Below are 20,788 nucleotides of genomic sequence, written 5' to 3' on the forward strand. Positions count from 1 at the left end.
GGCAGATCAGGATTATAGAAAAGAGAGACAGAAAGACCTTCCATCTGCCAATTCACTCCCCAAATGGTTGCAATGACCGGAGCTGAGCCAACCTGAAGCAATGAGCCAGGAGCTTCTTCTGGGTCTCCCACACGAATGTGGGGTCCCAAGGATTTGGGCCATCCTCAACTTCTTTACCAGATCACAAGCAGGGAGCTGGATGGGAAGTGGAGCAGCCAGAACACGAGCCGGTGCCCATGGGATCCCGGCATTTGCAAGGTGAAGATTTAATCAACTGAGCCATTGCACTGGACCTGAGGTTCCAACTTCTAGGCATTACAGTTATTTGGGAAGTGAATCAGAGGATGGAAGGTCTCTCTCTGAGAGTTCTGTGACACAGCCTGTTGAGCTACCACTTGCAGTATTGCATCCCTTATGGACACTGGCTCAAGTCCTGACTACTTCATTTCTGATCCAGTTCCCTGCAGATGTATCAGGGAGAGAAACAGAAGGTGATCCAAATACTTGGGTCCCTGCACCCATGATGGAGAGCCTGGCTTCAGCCTGGCCCAGTCCTGGACACTGTAACCATCTGAGGAATGAACCAGCAAATGGAAGTTTCTCTCTCTCTCTCTCTCTCTTCCTCTCCCTCTGTAAATCTTAAAAAAAAAAAAAAGGGCCCAGCACGGTGGCGCAAGTGGTTAAAGGTCCTCGCCTTGCACGCCCGGGATCCCATATGGGCGCCGGTTCTAATCCCGGCAGCCCCACTTCCCTTCCAGCTCCCTGCCTGTGGCCTGGGAAAGCAGTCGAGGACGGCCCAAGGCTTTGGGAACCTGCACCTGCGTGGGAGACCCGGAAGAGGCTCCTGGCTTCGGATCGGCATAGTATCGGCCCGTTGCGCTCACTTGGGGAGTGAATCATCGGACGGAAGATCTTCCTCTCTGTCTCTCCTCTCTGTATATCCGCCTTTCCAATGAAAAAATAATAAAAATAATAAAAATAAATCTTTAAAAAAAAAAAAAAAGGTGGGGGCCAGCATGCGGGGTATAGCGGGCTTAACCTCCTCCCTTGATGCTGCCATCCTATATGGATACCAGTCCACAACCTGGTCGCTCCACTTTCCATTCAGTTCCTGCTAATGGCCTGGAAAATCAACAATGGATGGGACCCTGCACCCATGTGGGTGACCTGGAAGAAGCCCCTGGCTCCTGGCTTCAAACTGGCCCAGCTGTGGCTGTTGCAGACACTTTGGAAGTGAGTCAGCAGATGGAAGCTCACTCTCATCTCTCCCTCTCTCTGTAACTCTGATTTTTCAATTAAAATAAATAAATATTTTTTAATTAAAAAACTTTTTCAATTAAAATAAATATTTTTAATTTAAAACTTTTTCAATTAAAATAAATAAATATTTTTTAATTAAAAAACGTTTTCAATTCTGGAGTATTTCAGATTTTCAGGTCAGGGTAAAATTCATAAATATTCTAAAATCTGAAAGATTCTGACATTTGAACTACTTCTGATCCCATGCATTTTGGACAAGAGATTCTCAACCTGTATATCAGATAAAACAACCAAAATACAAAATAAAAGAACATAAGATAATAAAGTTACTGACCCAGAGCACTTTGGGATTCCTGATAAAAAATGGCGCAATTTAACAAATGTCTGAGTTGAAGCAATATAAAATCTGAACATGTTCATTTCACTATCTGTAGCTTCTTTGGTAAATGATAAAGCTGCTTTCATGGTCACTTGTTTTGTAAGGTTCAGAGTAGAGCTTCTCCTGCATGTGGGCAGATCCTACAGGGCCACCTGCATGGGCACCCATGGTGTGCACTTGGACCTGCCTGTCAGGTCCACAGTCACCTAATCCACTGCCTGCAAAATCCGGCAGCTGGCGAGGGAGTAAGGTGGCTGCAGTGTTGAATTGCCTGTTGGCATTACGGTCTCGAGGAGCGCTTGCTCTTTTTCCACTTGTGGAGAGCTTTCTTTAAATAATTACCAACCTCATCGTTGAGCCAGCAGCAGCTCTGTAAGAAAGACACCAGAGGTTGGGGCCCATGGTCGGTCACCCTGAGCACTGTTACAGACCCCCAGGATACCTTAGAATTCACTGTACCTTCCCTCCCCTAATAAAAAAAAAAATCTAAATGCTTATTTATGGACCGGGCACAATGGCTCAGTGGCTAAATCCTCACCTTGTATGTGCCAGAATTCCATATGGATGCCAGCTCATGTCCCAGCTGCTTCACTTCTCATCTAGTTCCCTGCTTATGGCCTAGGAAAACATCAAAGCACTGTCCAAGTCCTTAGGACCCTGCACTCACATGGGAGACCAGAAGAAACTCCTGACTCCTGGCTTCAGATCAGCTCAGCTTTGTGGCCATGTGGGGACTGAACCAGCAGATGCAAAACCTTGCTCTCGCTCTCCCCTCTGTAAATCTGCCTTTCCAATAAAAATAAATAAATTTGTGATAAATAAAGAAAAGAAAGTGGAGCACTAAAAGGCAACTTTTGTAAGCAAAAGCCAAGCTTCTGGAGAGAGAAAACAGTGGAAGCAGGGTAGATGCGAAGCTGTGTCATCTGTCAGTAGAGGATTTTGAATGACTTGCTCTGCTAAAAATAAGGATCTGGTCCGAAGTTTCCAAATTTTCCCCCAATCTTTCCACCCCCGTGAGTGACTTATCCCATGTTCCCTGACTCACCAGGAGGCTGCCAATGGGGGGAATTCTCCCTCTTGGAGTGCCTCCTCCGCCTTACCCGCCTCCTAAACCCACTCCTTTAAGGCACATGATCCCGTAACAAATTCCTTCCAACTTGCAGTTCACAGAGAAGTCAGCACCTGTCACCAAGACAGGGAACAGCACGTGGGGAGTGAAGAATCTGCAGCTGACTCCTCCCCCTGGATGGAGCACATCACTCACCTGAGCCCACTGGTGTCCAGGGAATGACCACCCCTTTCCATCTCCACTCTGAGCAGAACTGACCAAGGCAAAACAGCCCCTACAACTCCTAATGGGCTCGCCATATTAGCAAGTTCTCCACCCATTCCTGGGCTTGCCACACTGGCACAGGAACAGCTCCAGCACAGAAGCACCATGTGTCACAGGGACACTCAGGCCCGGAGAAGGGAGCAGTACGTGCCCAGGGCTCCACAGCAAAGATAGACTACCCTTCAGATCCCCAGGTGTGACAATCCCACTGAGACGCTCTAACTCCAGGTGCAATCTCCTCTACAGATTTTCCTTGCCCAACTCTAAAGAGCTAGCAGTGAAAGTTTTTTCCCTCAGGGGGTGGGGCAGGTTTCCAAGCCACCATGGTTGCAAAATCACACAATGGACCGATCTGCAACTCCAAAGACACCAGGAATTCCAGCTCCAGGAACTCAAGAACAACTCTGGGAACTCTGTCTGACCCGGGCTCAGACACCAACAGTGACAGGCTTCTTTCAAAAGCCAGCCTTTCCTGAGGGGGACAAAATCCTCAGTCCTAGAGACATTTCACAGCGGTGACCTCACAGGATAAGCCACTTCAGCACCATGGGCCTAGGGTCCTCCATCTTTAAAACGGAAATGTGGACTCGGCAAACTGTGAACTATAGACATGAAAACGCTGCACGAGTCCCACAGTGACAGGCTACAAGGCCTAGCAGGGATGCTTCCAATTATTCTAGCAATCATCATTTCCCTCACAACTGCATGTATGGAGAAACCACTCCATAAAGCCATGAACCTCCCTGTCTCCATCAGGCACCAAGGGGGTCCTGGCCCCACCAATCCTTGCTATGCTAGGGCCAGGGGACACACACGACAGCACATGAGGAGCAGCCTGCTATGGCACTTCTGGGGCATATCCATGCTTCCCTCTCCCTGCCTGTAGCCTGAGGATGAGCCACACAGACCACAGGCCCAGGAAAAACCCAGTCACTGCCCAAGTCACCTTCCCTCTGAAACCTCCCCAGCCTTCACTTCCCAAAAATGGCCTCCTGCTGTTCCCTGGGCTAGACGTCTCTGGGTGCCTGCCTACAACTCTTCCAGCTACCTGGCTCACACTCTGCGCACAGAGTCTGCTGCATAGACAAAGGAAAAGGGGACTGGCATTTGGCATTGTGTTAAACTGCCAGCTGGGGCACCATGTCCCATAGAGAGTGCCTGGGCTTAAGTCGGTCCCCCACCCTATCAGCTCCTGATTCCAGCTTTCTGCTCATACAGACCTGTGAAGCAAAAGTGATGGCTCAAGGACTTGGATCCCAGCTACCAGCAGGGACCCCCATTTAATTTCTGGCTCCAGGCTTCTGTTACCCCAGCTGTTGCAGGCATCTGGGAAGTGAACCAGCAGATGGGAACCCTCTCTCACTATCTGTCTTTATTTCTCAAATCAGGGGGAGGGGAAGGGAGGTAGGGAGGAAGGAAAAGAGATCAAATAATTGTCCCTGTGACTTAGGAGGTCTTCTAGCTTCCTCCACCACACCAGCTAGTAGCCAGTAACCGCCACTACTGTTGATGATAATAATACCCAGACAATGACCTGAATAAGCCCTCAGACACTGTATTGCTCAATCACTCACTGAAATATAGATTATTATCCCATTTCACACGTGGGGACACTGAGGCCCAGGTGGAATAAGCAGCATAGCCTAAATCACTGTGCTGCTACATGACTCAGAACTCTGTCCTTCACCGCTGCACTGCAGCCTCACTCACCCTCCACACCCAGGCCCTGGGGCCACATCCATCACCTGGACCTGGCCCACACAGCTCCCCCTCTCACTGCCTCCTGAGTGGATTCAGCCTGCCCCCACACCAACCCGGGCCTATTCTGGCTTGAAGGAGCTGGGCCCTGTCCAAAGAAGGCACCAGAGCGGTGCCTGGGCTCACCTCCTGCAGTGCCTGCACCCACCACCCCCCAGGAGGTGGGGCTCCAGGCTCCTGGGAGAGATTGCCACATTCCTGCTGGGGGCTGGACCAGAAAGGGCAAACCAGGCGGCCTCTCCCTCAACCACTGGGACAAAGAGCAAGGCTGCAGAAGGCTGGCAGTCCCAGGAGCTGCCGAGTGGGGGACAGGGTGTCATACCCACAGGACCCAGAGTAACTATTGCCCAACTGTGGGGAGATGGTCACGTGAGGTCATTGGGGCACCGGCGCACGACTTCTGGGGGAGATAGAGCCCCTGGGGGTTTGGCCAGCAAAAGAACCTTAGACCTAGCCCCACCATGACCTCCTGTAGCCTCAAGTCCTTCCTAGGCAAACGAGGTTGTCTCTTGGGATTCTTGAGTTAAGTGTGCTGGCTTGCTCAGCACAGTGGCCTGCAGAGCTGGAACACTTTGCACATTCATTCATTCAATTCATAAACTATTCAGCGATGCCAAAGTCAAACTACTACCTAACACTACACACAAAATTAACTCAAAATGCACCAAACAGGGGTGGGCACTGTGGTGCCACCGGCTAAGCCACCACTGGGGAAGCCTGAATCCCATGTCAGAGCACAAGCTGGTAGTTACAGCTGGTCTGTTTCTGATTTAGATTCCTGTTAGTGCACCTGGAAGGCAGCAGACAGTGGTTCACTGCTTGGGCCCTAGCCAGCCACGTGATGACCCCGGTGGAGTTCCAGGCTCTTGGCTTCAATCTGGCCCAGCTACGACAGTTGCAGGCATTGGCGGGGGGTGAGGTGGGAAGTAAATGGAAGACCTCTCCCTCTCTTGGCCTTCCAAATGATGGTAATAAATAAGAAGAAACATTAGAAAAAAAAAACTAAACTAAATATAAGGCCACGAGAGTGGATTTGACAACGATACCAAAAGCACAGGCAATCAAAAAAATCAACAAGCTAAACTTCATGAAAATCTCTAAAGGATACAACCCACTAGAAGATATTTGCAAATCATACATTCGAAAAAGCATTAATATCCAGAACACATAGAAAATGCCAAAAACTCAGAAGCTGATTCAAAAATGGGCAGAAGACTTGAATAGACATTTCTCCAAAGCAGATGTGCACACGGCCAATAAGCACATGAAAAGACACGCGATCATTAGGAAAAATGCAAATGAAACTGACAACAGATAGCACCCCATACCCACGAGGAAGACTACTATCAAAAGAAGAGAAAAACCACTGCATTGCAGAGCAGGTGAGACACTGGGAGCCTGGCCTGCAGAGAGGGAGGCGAGAGGCTGCAGCTGCTCTGGACAGCAGGACCTCAACACATTAAAAATAGAACGAGCAGTTCCACTTCTGGGTAAATCCCCAAAAGCATGGTGAGCGCACATGCTTTCTGGAATATATCAGTGTACTCTTAGCAGTGCCACTCCCAAGAGCTAAAACACAAGAGTCACACCAGTGTCTGTCAAACAGAGAAGAGGGGAAAACAAGCCTGAGTGCATGGCATAATGGGGTATTTATTCCACCTTACGAAGCAAAGGAATTATGATACCTGCTATCACACGGTGGATCTCAGTCACAAGCCAACACTGTAGGATTCTACCCCTGTGAGGCACCTGCAGTACTCAAAATCAGAGAGACAGAAATTAGGACGGTGGTTGCTAGGACTGGGGAGGGTGAATCTCAGTCACAAGCACAAAGCCAGTTTTAGAGGATGAGCAGTTTTACAGAGCAGGACAGGGCAGATGGCTGCAGAACAGGAACGCGTTTTAAACGACAGGCTCACATCCTTAACGATGCTGCAGATAGTCCATTTTTTTGTGTGTGGTCCCCTCTTCCAACCCATCCACTTCTTGGGATAATCCTCCTAGGAGCTCCCCACTAGGTGAGAGAATGTAAGAGAAGGAGGATCAAGGGGAATAGGGACAAAATGAAGACAATTTTTTTTAGGTTTATTTATTTTTATTGTAAAGTCAGATACACAGAGAAGAGAGATAGAGAAGATCTTCTGTCTGATGATTCATTCTCCAAGTCACTGCAACGACCAGAGCTGAGCTGATCCGAAGCCAGGAGCTTCTTCCAGGTCTCCCATATGGGGGCAGGGTCCCAAGGATTTGGGCTGTTCTCAACTACTTTCCCAGGTCACAAGCAGGGAGCTGGATGGGAAATGGAGCTGCCGGGATTAGAACCAGCGTTCATATGGGATCCCAGCATGTTCAAGGCAAGGACTTTAGCCACTAGGCTACTGCACCAGGCCCTGAAGACAAATATTGAAAGTAGATTAGCTACAGCAATCTAGCAGTTCATCCTCTGGGCCTTCATTTACCCATCTGTGAAATGGGAATGCTCTCCACTTGCCTAATATCTAGCAATGAAATGAAAACCAGATGGATGGACATACAACACAGCAGTTTAGATACCCAACACCCCTCCATCACGTCCCGTGGTTTCCCATCCCAGTTCTACTTCCCATATCAGCTTCCTGCTAACACTCAGCCTGGGAGGCAGCACATGATGGCTCAAGTATTTGGGTTCCGGCCATGGAACAACCAGGAGCTTCTGGCTTCAGCCTGGCCTGGTCCTGGCTACTGCAGCCATTTAGGGAATGGGTCAGCAGATGAAAGATCTCTCTCACTGTCTCTCTTACCCCCTCCATCATGTCTCTGCTTCTCAACCTAGCAAATAAATAAAATCAATCAAATTTTTTAAGTCAAGGAGAAATGGCAGTAGGAAAGTCATTCGGTTTCACCCAGGCATTATAAAGGGACTTGCTGTCTGTGCCCTAATCTTTCTATACCAAATGCCATCCTGTACCACAGAGGCAAGGAGGACAGAGTCAAGGCCAGACGCTCTACAAATAGCATCTGCTCTTTGCAACCAAAACAGGGATGGCATCAAAAAGAACCTTTTAAAAGCACACACTTAAGGGCTACTGTCACAAGATTTTCATCCAATACGTCTGAGACAACCTCAGATGTGCAATTCTGAGTTTCCTAACTATACTGTTGACTGTGATGTGCATTCACGGTTGAGAACTACTGATTAGTGCTACCAAACCTGGCAGGTACATCACAGTCTCCCATTTGTGGACTAACTCCTTAGATCACACGGCTACAAAGTCGTAAAGAGGTGGGTGTCGTATACGGCTTGGAACGCAAGCATCCCATAATCAGGCTGTATCTTCAAGTCCCAGCTGCTCCATTTTTGATTCAGCTTCCTGAGAGCTGCACGGCTACAAAAGATGGCTCAAGTACTTGTGCCCCTGCCACCCATGTAGAAGACCCAGATGGAGTCCCCACCTCCTACTGGCTTCAGCCTGACCCAGTTGTTGAGGACATCTGGGGAGTAAACCAGTTGGTGGAAGATCTGCCTCTCCCTTTCTGTCACTCGGCCTTTCAAATCAATCAATCAACAGAAGAGCAATACAGCTAAGACTTGGCCCAGACAAGACATTCAAGCTCTCAGCAATCGCTAAGCTTAACAGCCATGCCCCACAACCAGCCACCACACACTCTCTTCCACCCCTGCAGCCTTGGAAATCTGAAGCACAATACCTCGGTATCAGCGATGCCATTAACTTTCAAAGAAACTAACTTCATCTTCTGGCACCAAGGACTCATTGAGCTCACAGTATGCAAAGTCTATAAATTATTTTGAATGCCATTTTTTCCCCTGATGTTGGTGGACTTATTTTCTGTAATTCACACTTCCAGCAGGTGAAGGTCTAAGGGCTGGAGGCTCTACTACCTATGCAGGAGACCCAGATGGAGCTCCTGGCTTCCCCCTACCCAGTGCCCAGCCGTGATTGTTACGTGTGGGTGTTTGGGAAGTGAACCAGAGGATAGAAGATTCTCTCTCTACTTCTCTCTCTCTCTCTCAGCACCAGACTTTCAAATATATAAATCTCTTTTAAAAAATAAAAGATAAGCTGATTTTAGCAACAAAATGCTTGACAGCTACACAAGGTCTTTTTCAGAATATTGTATTATTCATGAGCTTTCAGAAGATGTCTTCCAGCCCTGGACACTGGGGACTTAGGAACAAGGTGGGTGGGGAGGACACCTTGGCCCGCTCCTTCTCTAAACCACACCAGCTTTCCTTGGTGCCACTGTGCAGTGTGGGTCTATGTGAAAACTTCACCCCTCACCCTACGCCTTCCCAGACACACACCAACCGCATACCTGCTGCTCCCAATGTCACGAGGCCTGGCCACCACTGCCAAGTTGATAAGAACTGTGCACAAGGGCAGAGTGTACCAGCTCAGTGGGGAAGGTGAGAGGCGACACATGCCAGCGGATTCTAAGCATGTCACAGAGGGTGTCCTCTGTGTCTGGGGATTGAGGTCATGGATCCCAGACCTTCCTTGTCCTTTCACCTCTCTGGCTGTCTCTTCCTTCCTCCTGGGTGGAGGCCAGCCTGCCCAGCCCCTCTGGAATTAGCAGTTGGATAAGGGCACAAGGCCTGGTGGAATCTCCCCAGAAGACACGGGGACTTTGAGCAGATACTTCCCTGCAGGTGCCTACACGCCTAAAGCTGTGGGCCCTCCCACGTGGGCAAGAGCAGGGCCCTGCAGCAGCTTGCATTCCTAACAGTCCACAAGGACACACCCACCAGACGTGGATCCTGATGGGGAGTCTGGAGATTTCCCCCAAGTGTCTGCCCTGGAGTCCCGTGTGTACACCACTGGGGACCAGGGCAGCAGACTCCTCTTGGGGACAGACACTCAACTCACCCTCTCAAGCTGGTACCCACCCAGCCAGTCAGCAGAGTTGTGCCTTTGTTGGTGCATCACTCACCCAACAGATGTGTACTGGGGGCCTACACTGTGCCAGGGACTTTCCCAAGTACTGGGGCTTTGAGGGTGACACAGCTTGACCAGGTCCTTTCTCACACAGGGAGCCACAGTCCTGATCCAATAGAGGAGAAGAATAGCAGGGAGTAAAAACACAAGCAAGGTCCATAATGGACTCAGGCCACCGCACTGCATTTAACCCAGTTCTGGGAGGGCCTGACCTGGCCACAGATGGCACACAGTGACCCCTGAGCAAAGAGATGGCCCAAAACAAATATTCTTTTGTACCCCCACCCTCACCCCAACTTTGAGTTCCTTGCACCCTGTGCCTTTCCTCTATATTCAGCAGTCACAGCCAAGTGCAAGCCCCATCACCCACACAGTCTGCTTCACAAATACCTCCTGTCACTTCCATTCCAGTCCTCTCCACATGCACACCCAGATAAGCTGCACTGCAATGAGGAGAAGCTGGGCAAACCTAGGTTCAAATCCCAGCCCAGCCATTTCCTAGCCTGGTGACTTACAAAGTGACTGAGTTTCTCCTTTTTGCTTGTGTCATAGCACCAGCCTCTGCAGATGGAGGTGGATTGAACTAGCCCTGGTTTCATACCTGACACAGGCCAAGTAGACTGTTACTTCATTTCATATGATCATTGTTATGATGATGATGATGATGATATGATGAAGAAATCCTCATTGCCCACCAAGATCAAATTCTACCCCAGGCCATTCAAAACCCTCCACATTTATTATTATTACTATTATTATTATTATTTGAAAAGCAGAGTTACAAGAAAAGAGACAGATGGATCTTCCATCTGCTGGTTCACAATGGCCACAACACAACCAGTCTGAAGCCAGGAACTTCCGCTGGGTCTCCCACATGGGTAGCAGGGGTCCAAGAACTTGGGCCATTTTCCCTTGCTTTCCCAGGCACACTGGCAGGGAGCTGAATCAGAAGTGGAGCAACGGGGACTCAAATTGGCACCAGTGTGAGGTGCCAGCACTGCAGGTAGTAGTGTTACCAGTTGTGTCACAATACCACATTAGCTTCCCACATTAGCCCATTTTCTCATTTTGTGTTTTTCTGGGGTGGGGTATTGGGGGTGGGAAGGATGCAGATTTAAACTCACCAGGATGACAACAGCACTGAGTAAAGGCTAGGAACATAGGACATTTGGACCAAATGGTGCATCACATAGCAAACGGGGGCACATGTGAGGAGGGTGAGCCCAAAGTGAGTCTTGAAGGATGCAACTGAAGACAGGGAATAGCTAGGGGGCCAGTGTCACCTGGTGTGGGGGAAGAACCACAGCATCAGCCCCGCGGAGAGATACAATAAGAGTAGGAACCACCTCCTAGGGCTGTTCCTTTGAAATTACACGGAATTGTACAGATGCACAAGAGGAATTTCTGGAAAGGGTGAGTAGCTAATTGTTCTCAGCACCATCACTGCTTAAAATGAGACCAGACGGGGAAGACCTAGCAGCAGGCTTTAAATTAAGATGAGGATGTGTGGGCTGGAGGGTATAATGGCTCAAGTGCCTAATCCTCTGCCGGCATCCCACATGGGTGCTGGCTGGTTTATATGCTGGCTGCTCCACTTCCCATCCAGCTCCCTGCTGATGGCCTGGGAAAGCAGTAGAGGATGGCCAAGTCCTTGGAACCCTGCATCCACAGCGAGGACCTGAAAGAAGTTCCTAGCTCCTGACTTCAGATTGGCTCAGCTCCAGCCATTGCAGCCATTTGGGGAGTGAACCAGTGAATGGAAGATCTTTCTGTCTCTCTTCTCTGGAAATTTGCCTTTCTAATAAAAAATAAATAAATATTTTTTTAAATGATGCTGTTCTGTTCCTACAGCAGAGCATGGTGTGGCATGCCCGTGCCTATGGTGGTTGATGAATGGAGGTACATCTGGACAGATGGCAATGACCAGGAGTCTGTTCCGGCAGCTATGTGGCCTGTGGATGCTCTGAGTAGGGGTTGCTGGAGTCTGGGTGGGCAGGATGGTAGGGATGTCCTCCAGGGCAGCACCACCGCCCAACAATGTTCTGGGTACCATCCTTCCTTTGCGAGGAGCCTGCAACCAGAAATAAAGGCGCGAGCAGCCACGTTGCCAAGGCTGTTTGCCATGGCAACATCAGGGAGTGACTCGTGGGCCGGCTGCTGCAACTGCTCAGGGCCTGGTTTCTAACGTCTCTTCGCTCTCCCTCTGCTAAATGACTGTGTTCTGCCAGGCAATCACAAGGAAAAATACGGCTGCAGAGCTGTCGGGAGCCTCCATCTCAGCTGCATAGGAATCGCCCTGCTGGGTTCCCAGACATGGGTCCCAGACAGTGGAGGTCCCGCTGGGCAGAGCCAGCCCTGGCCAGCAGACAGCAGCCGAGAGGTAGGTCCTGCCCCTGGTGCATGCCCTGGTCTCCACCAGGCCCCTACCCTGCTTCCAGATGATGGTCTCCAGGGTGCTCCCCATTCTCTGAAGGCTCAAGTCTATCCCAGTGTGGTGCTCTATGCTTTTCACAACTATCATTGTCACAACTATAGTGATTATCATGGGTCACCTGCTTACTTCATGTTCAGCAATGTTGCAAGTCTTACTTGGCCCCTGCTGTTATACTGGACGATTATCTTCACTTCTGTATAGGAAGCAACTGAGATTCCAGAGTATAAGTCACTTCCTCAAGGTCAAGAACACTGGCATAAAGCTTAGGCTTAAAGCTTGAGACCAGTATGTGTTACTTCTTCGCCTGTCTTTGATGGCAGCAGGGTCTGTACTGTCTATGTATCTTCTACTGCTCAGGGGGCTGCCCTGCAGAATAGGCCCTGCTCCAGCCACTGTGCCTCCAGACCCCACAGCACTCACGTAGTTCTTTGCCCCACTTCCTAGGTAAAAAGATAAAGGCACAAAAACTTCCAGTATCAAGGTCATAGCACTTCCCCCCACTCCCTGTAACATACAACTACAGCAAATGTTTGTTGCCTTACCTAAAACACCCAGCAGTAATGACAGGCTCTTACCCTCTCATCTGTCTCTGTAGGAGCAGGGCAAGAGGTCCAGGAGGTCAGCTGTCACCAAGAGCCTACAGACCTCTGGCCAGGTAATTCCTCTCTGAGCACCCAGGGGGGCCCACACCAGGTGGTCCTGCATACCTGAAGATTCACACTCTGTGGCAGGGGTGTGGACAACGGGAACAGGAAGAAAATGCAACCTGTCCAGGAGTTCTTACTCCAGAGATCCACTGGGCCCCCAAAGTCCAGCTGCCCTGGACAACAATGCCTCTCAGAGGACTACCCACCCTGCCCCTCACCCAGAGCCAATATTGCTACCCAACCCTCCTCAATTCCTTTGTGAACCAAGAGAAGCCAGGAGTGTCCGTTGGCAGCATCCAGGGCCTAGGGGCTTCACTGCACAGTCCTCCCTACCATCTCCTGTGGTGCAGGTCTGAGACATCCCCCAGTGCAACAAAGACCAGAACCCCACATGCAGAAGGCATTCTACCCTGAAATGTCCCTGCTTTACCCACAACCACTGTGCTCATCCAGGGTAACTCTTTCCTCCTCGCCCTCCCAGAGCTTGCAGCACAGGAGCAATGAGCAAGGTGCCAACAGGCGCCATAGGTCCTAAGCACCCACTCCACGTGTAGCAGCAGGCTGGGAAACAGCCTAAAAGGCTTCACAGGCAAGTCGGGTTAGGAAGAAGTGACAATGACAGGGCCAGCAGCCAGGAGAGTATATTCTGGGTGATCACACAAGTGCTTATTAGTCTGTCCCTTCTCGGAGCCCACAGACTGATGATTGACCGTTAAGAAACCATGTCCTAAAGAGGGTCACAGTCTAGCACATTCTTCCACGCAGTGGGGACTCCGAGGCTGTGGCGTTCCAGGTATGCCTTGGCAGTGAATGAAAACACAACAAAATCTTTGCCCCTTGGAACTCAACGTGCTAGAGTGTTTTTCAACATTTAGTGGGATCCACACAGGAAGGGTTGCTTCTACCACTTGGGGTGGATCAAGTGCCTTTCGGGCATGTGCTGCTCTCAATTCTCATTGTCAGGTTGATTTCCATTGCCTCTTCACAACCACTGTTTGTGGGGAGTGCCTTGGAGACCATCATGCTAACACTGTTCTCATCCTGAAGCCGGGTAGGGGTCTAGCACAGGCCAGGGTATGCATTCTGGCAACACACCAGGGGCAGGACCTAGCTCTCAGAGTCTTTCCTCTCTACACACGTGGAAATGGGAGCTGAGTGAGACTGCATGACCCACTCAGGGTCTCTCAGCCAACAAATCTCAGAATAGGAGCTCAGCTCAGGAGGACTCTGCTGACCCTGCATGGTATGACCAGGTACGCTGGGGCGGCTAGGCCTGGCCAAGGAACAGAGGGTGGTTTGAAAGCTGGACCTTGCAGGGGACGTGGGAGGCCCAGAAGAAACAGCATGGAGTAACAAAAGATGGGGCAGGGCTGGGGTCCCAGGGGGAAAGCAGACAACTCAAGTACCAGCACTGGGCTAGAGTGCAGACACTAACTAACGAGTTAACTAGTTTTTAAATGAATGGTGTTTTTTCTTTCTTCAAGAGGCAGAACTACACAGAGGCACACATAGAGAAAGAAAGGACTACAGAAGAACACAGGAGCTTAGAGTCCTCTCAGCTCTCTACCCAACATAGCTTCCCTTGGTAAAGGTGTTAGAAAAATAACCAACAGAACCCCAAAGGAGTGTCCGTATTAAGGAAGCTTAGGAACATGAACCCCCAGTCCTTCTGGTTCTTGCTCACCCTCAGAGTCCGTGCAGGTAGAGTCTAGAAGCAAGCACTGTGAATTTAGGAAATCTGGACCAACCCATGTGCCATCTCTGTGAGAGGGAAATGCAGCAATGCGAGCAGCAGGTTCCACTGGGGTCAGGGATCTACAACTGGCTCAATAAATGTCACTGAAGAAGATGATGAAGAAGACAGTTGGTAACACCGGAAGGCCCTGGCTAAGATTTCACTGCCAAGCCACAGCCCCCATCTGCAAGGCTGCTTCTTACTCCAGGCAGTATGCTTAGGCAGTAGAAACTCTCCTGGGGAGAGAAGGGAAAGAGTGACTCATGTTGCGGCTTAGGCGACCCTGGGGCCGGCCTGCACCTGCTGGGACTGGAGGCCCCAGCATAGAAGGGAAACATGAGCCTCCGGAGTCCAGCTGCTGAGCCACTGCCTTTCCTGGGTTTCATGGGTTTCATGGGCATAAGCCAGAGAACTCAGGCCTCCAGTGAACATGCCTCGTGTGACCTCCCTCCTGCTCCTACCCGCCCCACTGGGTCTCACAGAAATGACGGTGGGCAAAGGATGCATGTCCATCTGCTCCTACGTGTAGCTGGAACTTGGACTTGAAAAACAAGTTGACCCTGGCCTCCACGACAGCCCTGACTTAGCAAACTAATTCCCTCCTTTCTCTATGTGGCAGTGGCCCCTTCTGGGTGCTCAGCTCCAGCTCTGTGACATGCGGACAGCATACCAATTGCAAAATGGGCCAAGTTCACACAAACACTTTACAGAACAGAAACACCGTCATGGTGTGGGCAGGCGGGAGTTCAACATCGCGGTAATCAAAGAAATACACATGCAAATAATAATAGTGACAGAATTTATTGATGAACAACCTGGGGAAAAGGAAATAGCAAGAAAATGCCAGGAGTCCTGTGAGTATGGAAGGCAGCCACGGCCACTCAGCACCTCCTTCTAGAAGGCAACTCAAAGCGTGTTTACCACATGCCCGCACAATTCCTTTGATGGAGCCATTTCACCTCTAGGAATTTAAAGAAAAGAAAGGGGGTGGGGGGGAGAAAAGAAAGGAGACACGTGTGCAAAGATATTCATCTCAACATTACTTACAATAGCCATGAAACAATTGTAAATAACTCAACAGGAGTAACAATGACAAAATGGTTAAATACACTGTGTTCAATCTCCCAAAGACATGCTATATAACTAGGAGAATATCAAGAATATTTATTGATATGGAAGGGTGTTCATTGCATATTATTTGGAAGAGAAAGAAGCAACTACAAAACAGGTGTTCCCAAGTCACAAATTAGTATGTACTGAAGGACTCGTGGGGGGCAGTGATCTACAACAATAAGAAAACAGTCAAGAAATACATACGAAACATCAAAAAGTGTTATCTTCAGCTAAAATTACATACTTCTGTCTCCTTTATGCATAGAATCTAGTCTAAATTTTGTAATTAAGTATGACTAAGCAATGAGGATCTAATACATAGTCCTAGCCGAGTCTGACATCTTAGGCATCCAGGACTGACTCTCCAGGTGACTTCCAGCTGCCCACGTTTAGCAGGGGCTCGACCGTGCTGCCTCTGGAGCCTAAGCCCTGGCCCACAGCTGCAGCCCTCTGCATGCCTCGCTCCCCAGCCGTCACCCCTACCACCCTGGAAACTGCTCCTTCGCAGGGCCTGCCTGCACTGTCGCCCATAATCCATGTGCCAGACCTACCAACCAGGCAGAGAAACATGGCTCAGCGTGCTGACAGGTGCCATGTGGTCAGAGAGAAATGGAAGGCACAGCTGGGTCCATGGTTCCACACATACCCAGTGCCTAGCTATGTAACACACACTTGGAAACCCAGGGGGGAAAAAAAGCAGGCCAAGCCAGGCTGGAAATGCTGGCCTGGAAGGAGGGGGCCTGGGGGTGGCAGCGGAGGCCATGCAGGATGGGGGTCATGACGGATGGGGGCCACAGGACACTCCAGGCAAGGCACAGCCTGAGCAAAGGTGACAGCAGCCCCAGAGTCCCTTGGGAAACATTCCTCAACCCTTTCCAAGAAGCTTTCACAATCTCTGCTCAGCTTCATGTCTGTACTTTGGCCCCGGTGGGGGGGGGGGGTAAAAGTTAAGTCTTGTACTATAGTAATAATACAGTGGAACTTGGTTGGGGAGGGAACTTGAGGAGGGGGTAAGCAAAATCCCAGGGTCTATGAAACTGTATCATAACATGATAATAATAATTTTTAAAAAGAAATTTCTTCAGCAGCAGCCCTGATAGATAATCAAACTCTGTATTAACAACCAAAAACAGCAACAACAAAAATCAATGAATGGTCACTTTCCCCAACCCTCCCGGAGGGCGGGAGAAGAGAGCAGAAGAGAGGACCAAGGGCAAGGCTGGGGAGGGGTGGGATGGGGTAGGAGGGGGGCTACCGACGCACCGCACAGCTCGCATGCAAACAACGCTCACCCCACAATCAGGTAGGTCCTGGCCCTTGTACGGCCAGCCCCATTTGACAGCGGGAGGACCAAGGCGCGTAGAGTTCAAATGGCTTGCTCGGGATCACCCAGCCAGAGAGTGGGGAAGACGACTCCACTCAGGCCTTCTGACTCCAAGTCCAGTGCTATTTCAAGGTAACACACAGGACCTGGGGTCAGGAGCCCTGGGTGGCTCTGTCACCCGCTGGCTGCGTGGTCCTGGACAAGCCGCTCACCCAACACTGCCTCTTCCCTCCAGCTGTAAAATGAGGCGGCGCCGCGCCACGGCCCGCCCAGCTTCTCTTCCGGCGGCGCGCTGGGAGCCTTGTAGGGCCGGCCGCAAGACGCGCCCTACCCATTACATTTCCCAAGTTGGGCCGGCGAAGATCCACACAAGATCCTCGACCTGTCACGTGGCTCCATAAAAAAAGGGAACGTCCCAGATTAACTTTCACTGCACTGCCTTGGCTGACATCGGATCACTCACTTCGCTAGCTTCCTAGGGGGTAAATATTCCCCTTGGGTGGGCAGGTTTGCTCCGTGGGTCTCAGAGGCAGAAAGCAGCAATAATCGCAGTGCCAAGGCTAGAGTTAAAACCGGGGTGGGTGGGAGAGCCCAGCTCTGGGAACCCGCAGTTCCTGCCGTGGCGCCAACTGTGTCAGGCTTCCTCCGCCTCGGCTCTGACTCCAGGCTTGGAGACAAACCCCTCACCCCGGGCATGGGCAAGGCCTTAGGAGCAGGGTCTTCCCTACTCTGCGACACCCTCTTCCCCCAGCCGGAATCCAGCCTTCCCTTCGCCACAGGTGTAGGCTCCGGGGGTGCAGAGGCTTGGGACTCGCCTCGGCAAACACGCGGGCGCGGGGCGTGTGACGGAGCCGGCGACAGCGGCGGGAGCTCTCCACCGCAGTTTCGTCAGCGGCAAAGGTACGCGCCCGGCGCGCGCACACACACACCCGCACACACACGCACCCACGGGCGCGGCCCCCGACCCGCAGCCGCGCGCAGTCACACGCCGCCAGCCCCGCTCGGCCGCCGACCCACCCAGGCGCGCCCCCCGCCACCCAGCACGCGGCCCCGCGGCTGGACCCCGGGCGCAGGCTCGTCTGCAGCGCGCGGGCCGGCCTTCCCCGCTCAGCGCGCCGTGGGCTTCCACTCGGCGACACCCGCCAAGCCGCGCTGTCCCGGCCGCCAGCCCGATCGCCGCCCGGAGCCTGCCCGCAGCTGAACGTCTCGGCGGCGGCGTCCCCCTCCAAGTCGCGTCTCACCGCAAGGGAGTCAGCTAGCGAGCCTCTCCCCGCCCACCCGGTCCCATGACAGCTGCTACCGCCCAGAGACTGGCAGATTATAACAAGAAGCAAAGTTTCCCTCTCTCTTTCTCTCTCTCTCCTCCCACCTCCCGGCCCCTCCGCCTGCCCCCTCCCTTCCCGTGTTATGCAAAACGGGCCAGCACCGGCGTTCCCACTCCAGGTACCCAACCAGCCCCCGCAAGCCGCGCCCGGTTCTACCCGGCGGCCCTTCTCGGCGCCCAGGCGTGTCCCCGCATTCGGGGTCTCCTCCAACGGCCCCACAGTTTCCTCAGTCTCTCGGTGACCCAACAGCCGCCTGCCCAGAGAAAAAGCCCGAACTCCGTTGTCAAACTTTATGCTTGCAACAGGCATGGGTGGGTGAGGGTAGATTGGGGAAGGGGTGGAGGGGGGCTCAGGCCCCACACCAACCTTTTCGAGAGCTGCAGGTCCTGGCAGCACCCCGTCCCCGGCTCTGAGCTGCCCGCTTCCTCGCCCTCCCCCACACACCCGGCACACCATAGCACCGTCTCCTGTCACGCGCGTGTCGCCGGTGGGGTTCCTGGGCTCAGCCAAAACCCGGGACGCCGCCTCGCCTTCCCTTCCCCCTGCGTCGTGGAGCACGCGCCGTGGCCGCGCGCCGCAGGGGGACCCAGGAGCCCCCCTGACAGTGCTTCCGCCCCCACCCAGCTTTGCCTTGCGTGCCTTGCTTTGCCCCGGGGGGCTCCACGGGATAGCGAAACCAGGAAGGCGCTAGCTATCTCCGCCTGCAGATCCACGTGCCCGCAGCCCCCTTTGCCCTTAGCCCGCAACTGGCAGGAAACTCCGCGCTGCGGGCTCCAGTAGGGAGCTGTGGGGGGTCAACAGCAGCAGCACACGGTGTGGAGTGGCGGGGAACCGGGGATTAGGGGTTCAGACGACTCCGGGGCCCGGGTACAGGCGCCCGTGCCGGGGCCCCAAGTACACGTGAAAGTACGGCAGCAAGTGCCGGGCGCTGACGGCGCGCCTCCAGCACCCAGTGCCAGCCGGAGGGTCCCCTACACCTTGGCATGGCTCCACCTCCCCAAGGAGGCGCGGTACCCCTAGCTCGGCTCTCGGGCGGGCGTACTGCAGGCGGCCGAAGCAAGACCCTCTCCACCGGACGTAGCGCCCCTGGCGCTCCGGCAAGCGTCCGGGAGGACCACGGGCTCCGCGCCCCCTGTAACGGAACGCAACGCAGTGCTCGTGAAAGCGGGGCTCTGCAGCCTCGAACCCCAATCTCCCCAGCGCGCCCACCGCTGCGTCCCCAGCCTCCGCGGCTGCCACTGCAGCCCCCGGGGCTCAGCACCCGGGCCCTGGGCCTACGGCCCCCGCCGGCCTTACCTGCGTGTCGGAGAGATAGTTGAGGAAGAAGGAAGACAGCTCTTCGTCCAGCAGCGCGCCGCAGTCGTTCCCCGCCATCTTCCAGCCGCGGCTGCAGCGTGCGGCGGAATCAACGCCGAGCCGGCCCGGGGGAGGGAGCGGGCGAGCGAGCGAGCGAGGGAGGGAGGAGAGAGCGAGGCCGGCGGGAGGTGGAGGGCGGAGCTCGGGCCCGGGGCTGCCGCAGGGCCGCTGGCTGCGGGGGCGGGGCCTCGCGGCGCCCGCGCGGGCCGGGGGTCGCACCCCCCACCACTTCGCTGCGCAGAACCTGACGGCGAGACCCGCTCCCGCAGCCCCCCGCAGGCAGCAGACAGCCTGCAGCCGAGTGGCAGTGCCCCAGCCTAGCAGCCCGATGCCTGCGCAGCAATGCGGGCAGCCCCCCGCTTCTGCCAGGACGAATCACGTTGCGTTAGCGCTGGGCGGGCCCTGCGAGGCGACCTGCTCCTGCACAGCTGGGGAAACTGAGGCTGGGCCGGCGGGGAGTTGCGTGTGCAACCTCCGTGTACTTCAACCGCGGGAAGAGAAAGCCCTGGAGGCTTGCATTTCTCAACTTAAACTGATTTGCTAGGAGGGAGAAAGAAAAGCCAGAGGCACAATCAGGGAAGGCTGCTCAGAGGAGGTGGCATTTTTTATCTCTTTGAGGAATGTATTGACCCTTATTTTTTAAGACTTGACCATTTCTCTCATTTCTTCCTAACACTCTCCTCTTCTACCAACTGCTCCCCCTACCCCCACCCCCACCCCCACCCCCCAAAAAACACACTTCTAATACTTCTCTTTTCTAGGCCCACGATGCCTGCACGTAGAAGTTTTCAGCCAGCAGAGTCCGTGGGCCTTTTCTCAGTTGCTGTGACAAGGGACCCCTCCACCAGCAGCCCACCCGCAGACTCAACCCACTCTCTCTCCACCTGGACCACCGCCAAAGCCTTGTAATTTAGCTCTCCTTTTCCTTTCAAAGCCTGGTCACATTTACTACTTTGAGCTTGTTCCTATGAACCTCTCCTTACTGGACTCTACGGCCCACAAAAGCAGGGCTCTGATCTGTGTTGGCCTGCACACAGTAGGTGCTTTGTGAGTCATGTATGAGCTGAAAAAAACTGCAGGATTTTAACCCTCACTAGCAGTGCTTGTCCAGATAGAGAAGCTGCCAAGAGTGCACCTGAAGCCAGCAGTGAACTCAGGTCCCTTGGCTTCAACCTTGAACTTTCATTCTT

At 52.7% G+C, this 20,788-nt stretch overlaps 1 protein-coding gene across 3 annotated transcripts in view; it reads right to left on the reverse strand.

Annotated features, from left to right (window-relative positions):
- PPARGC1B (PPARG coactivator 1 beta) overlaps positions 1-19,780 on the reverse strand; it is a 107,369-nt gene extending 87,589 nt beyond the window's left edge. For all 3 annotated transcript variants that reach the window (XM_040972721.1, XM_040972714.1, XM_040972707.1), the window contains exon 1: positions 19,539-19,780. In XM_040972721.1, coding sequence (XP_040828655.1) covers positions 19,539-19,616 — 78 coding nt within the window. In that variant the 5' untranslated portion in view covers positions 19,617-19,780. The remainder of the gene's footprint in view (positions 1-19,538) is intronic.
- Between the last annotated feature and the right edge of the window lie 1,008 nt (positions 19,781-20,788).

This window comes from Ochotona curzoniae, unplaced genomic scaffold, assembly GCF_017591425.1.
Source record: "Ochotona curzoniae isolate NIBS_2020 unplaced genomic scaffold, NIBS_Ocur_1.0 contig_1, whole genome shotgun sequence".
NCBI classification, from domain to species: domain Eukaryota; kingdom Metazoa; phylum Chordata; class Mammalia; order Lagomorpha; family Ochotonidae; genus Ochotona; species Ochotona curzoniae.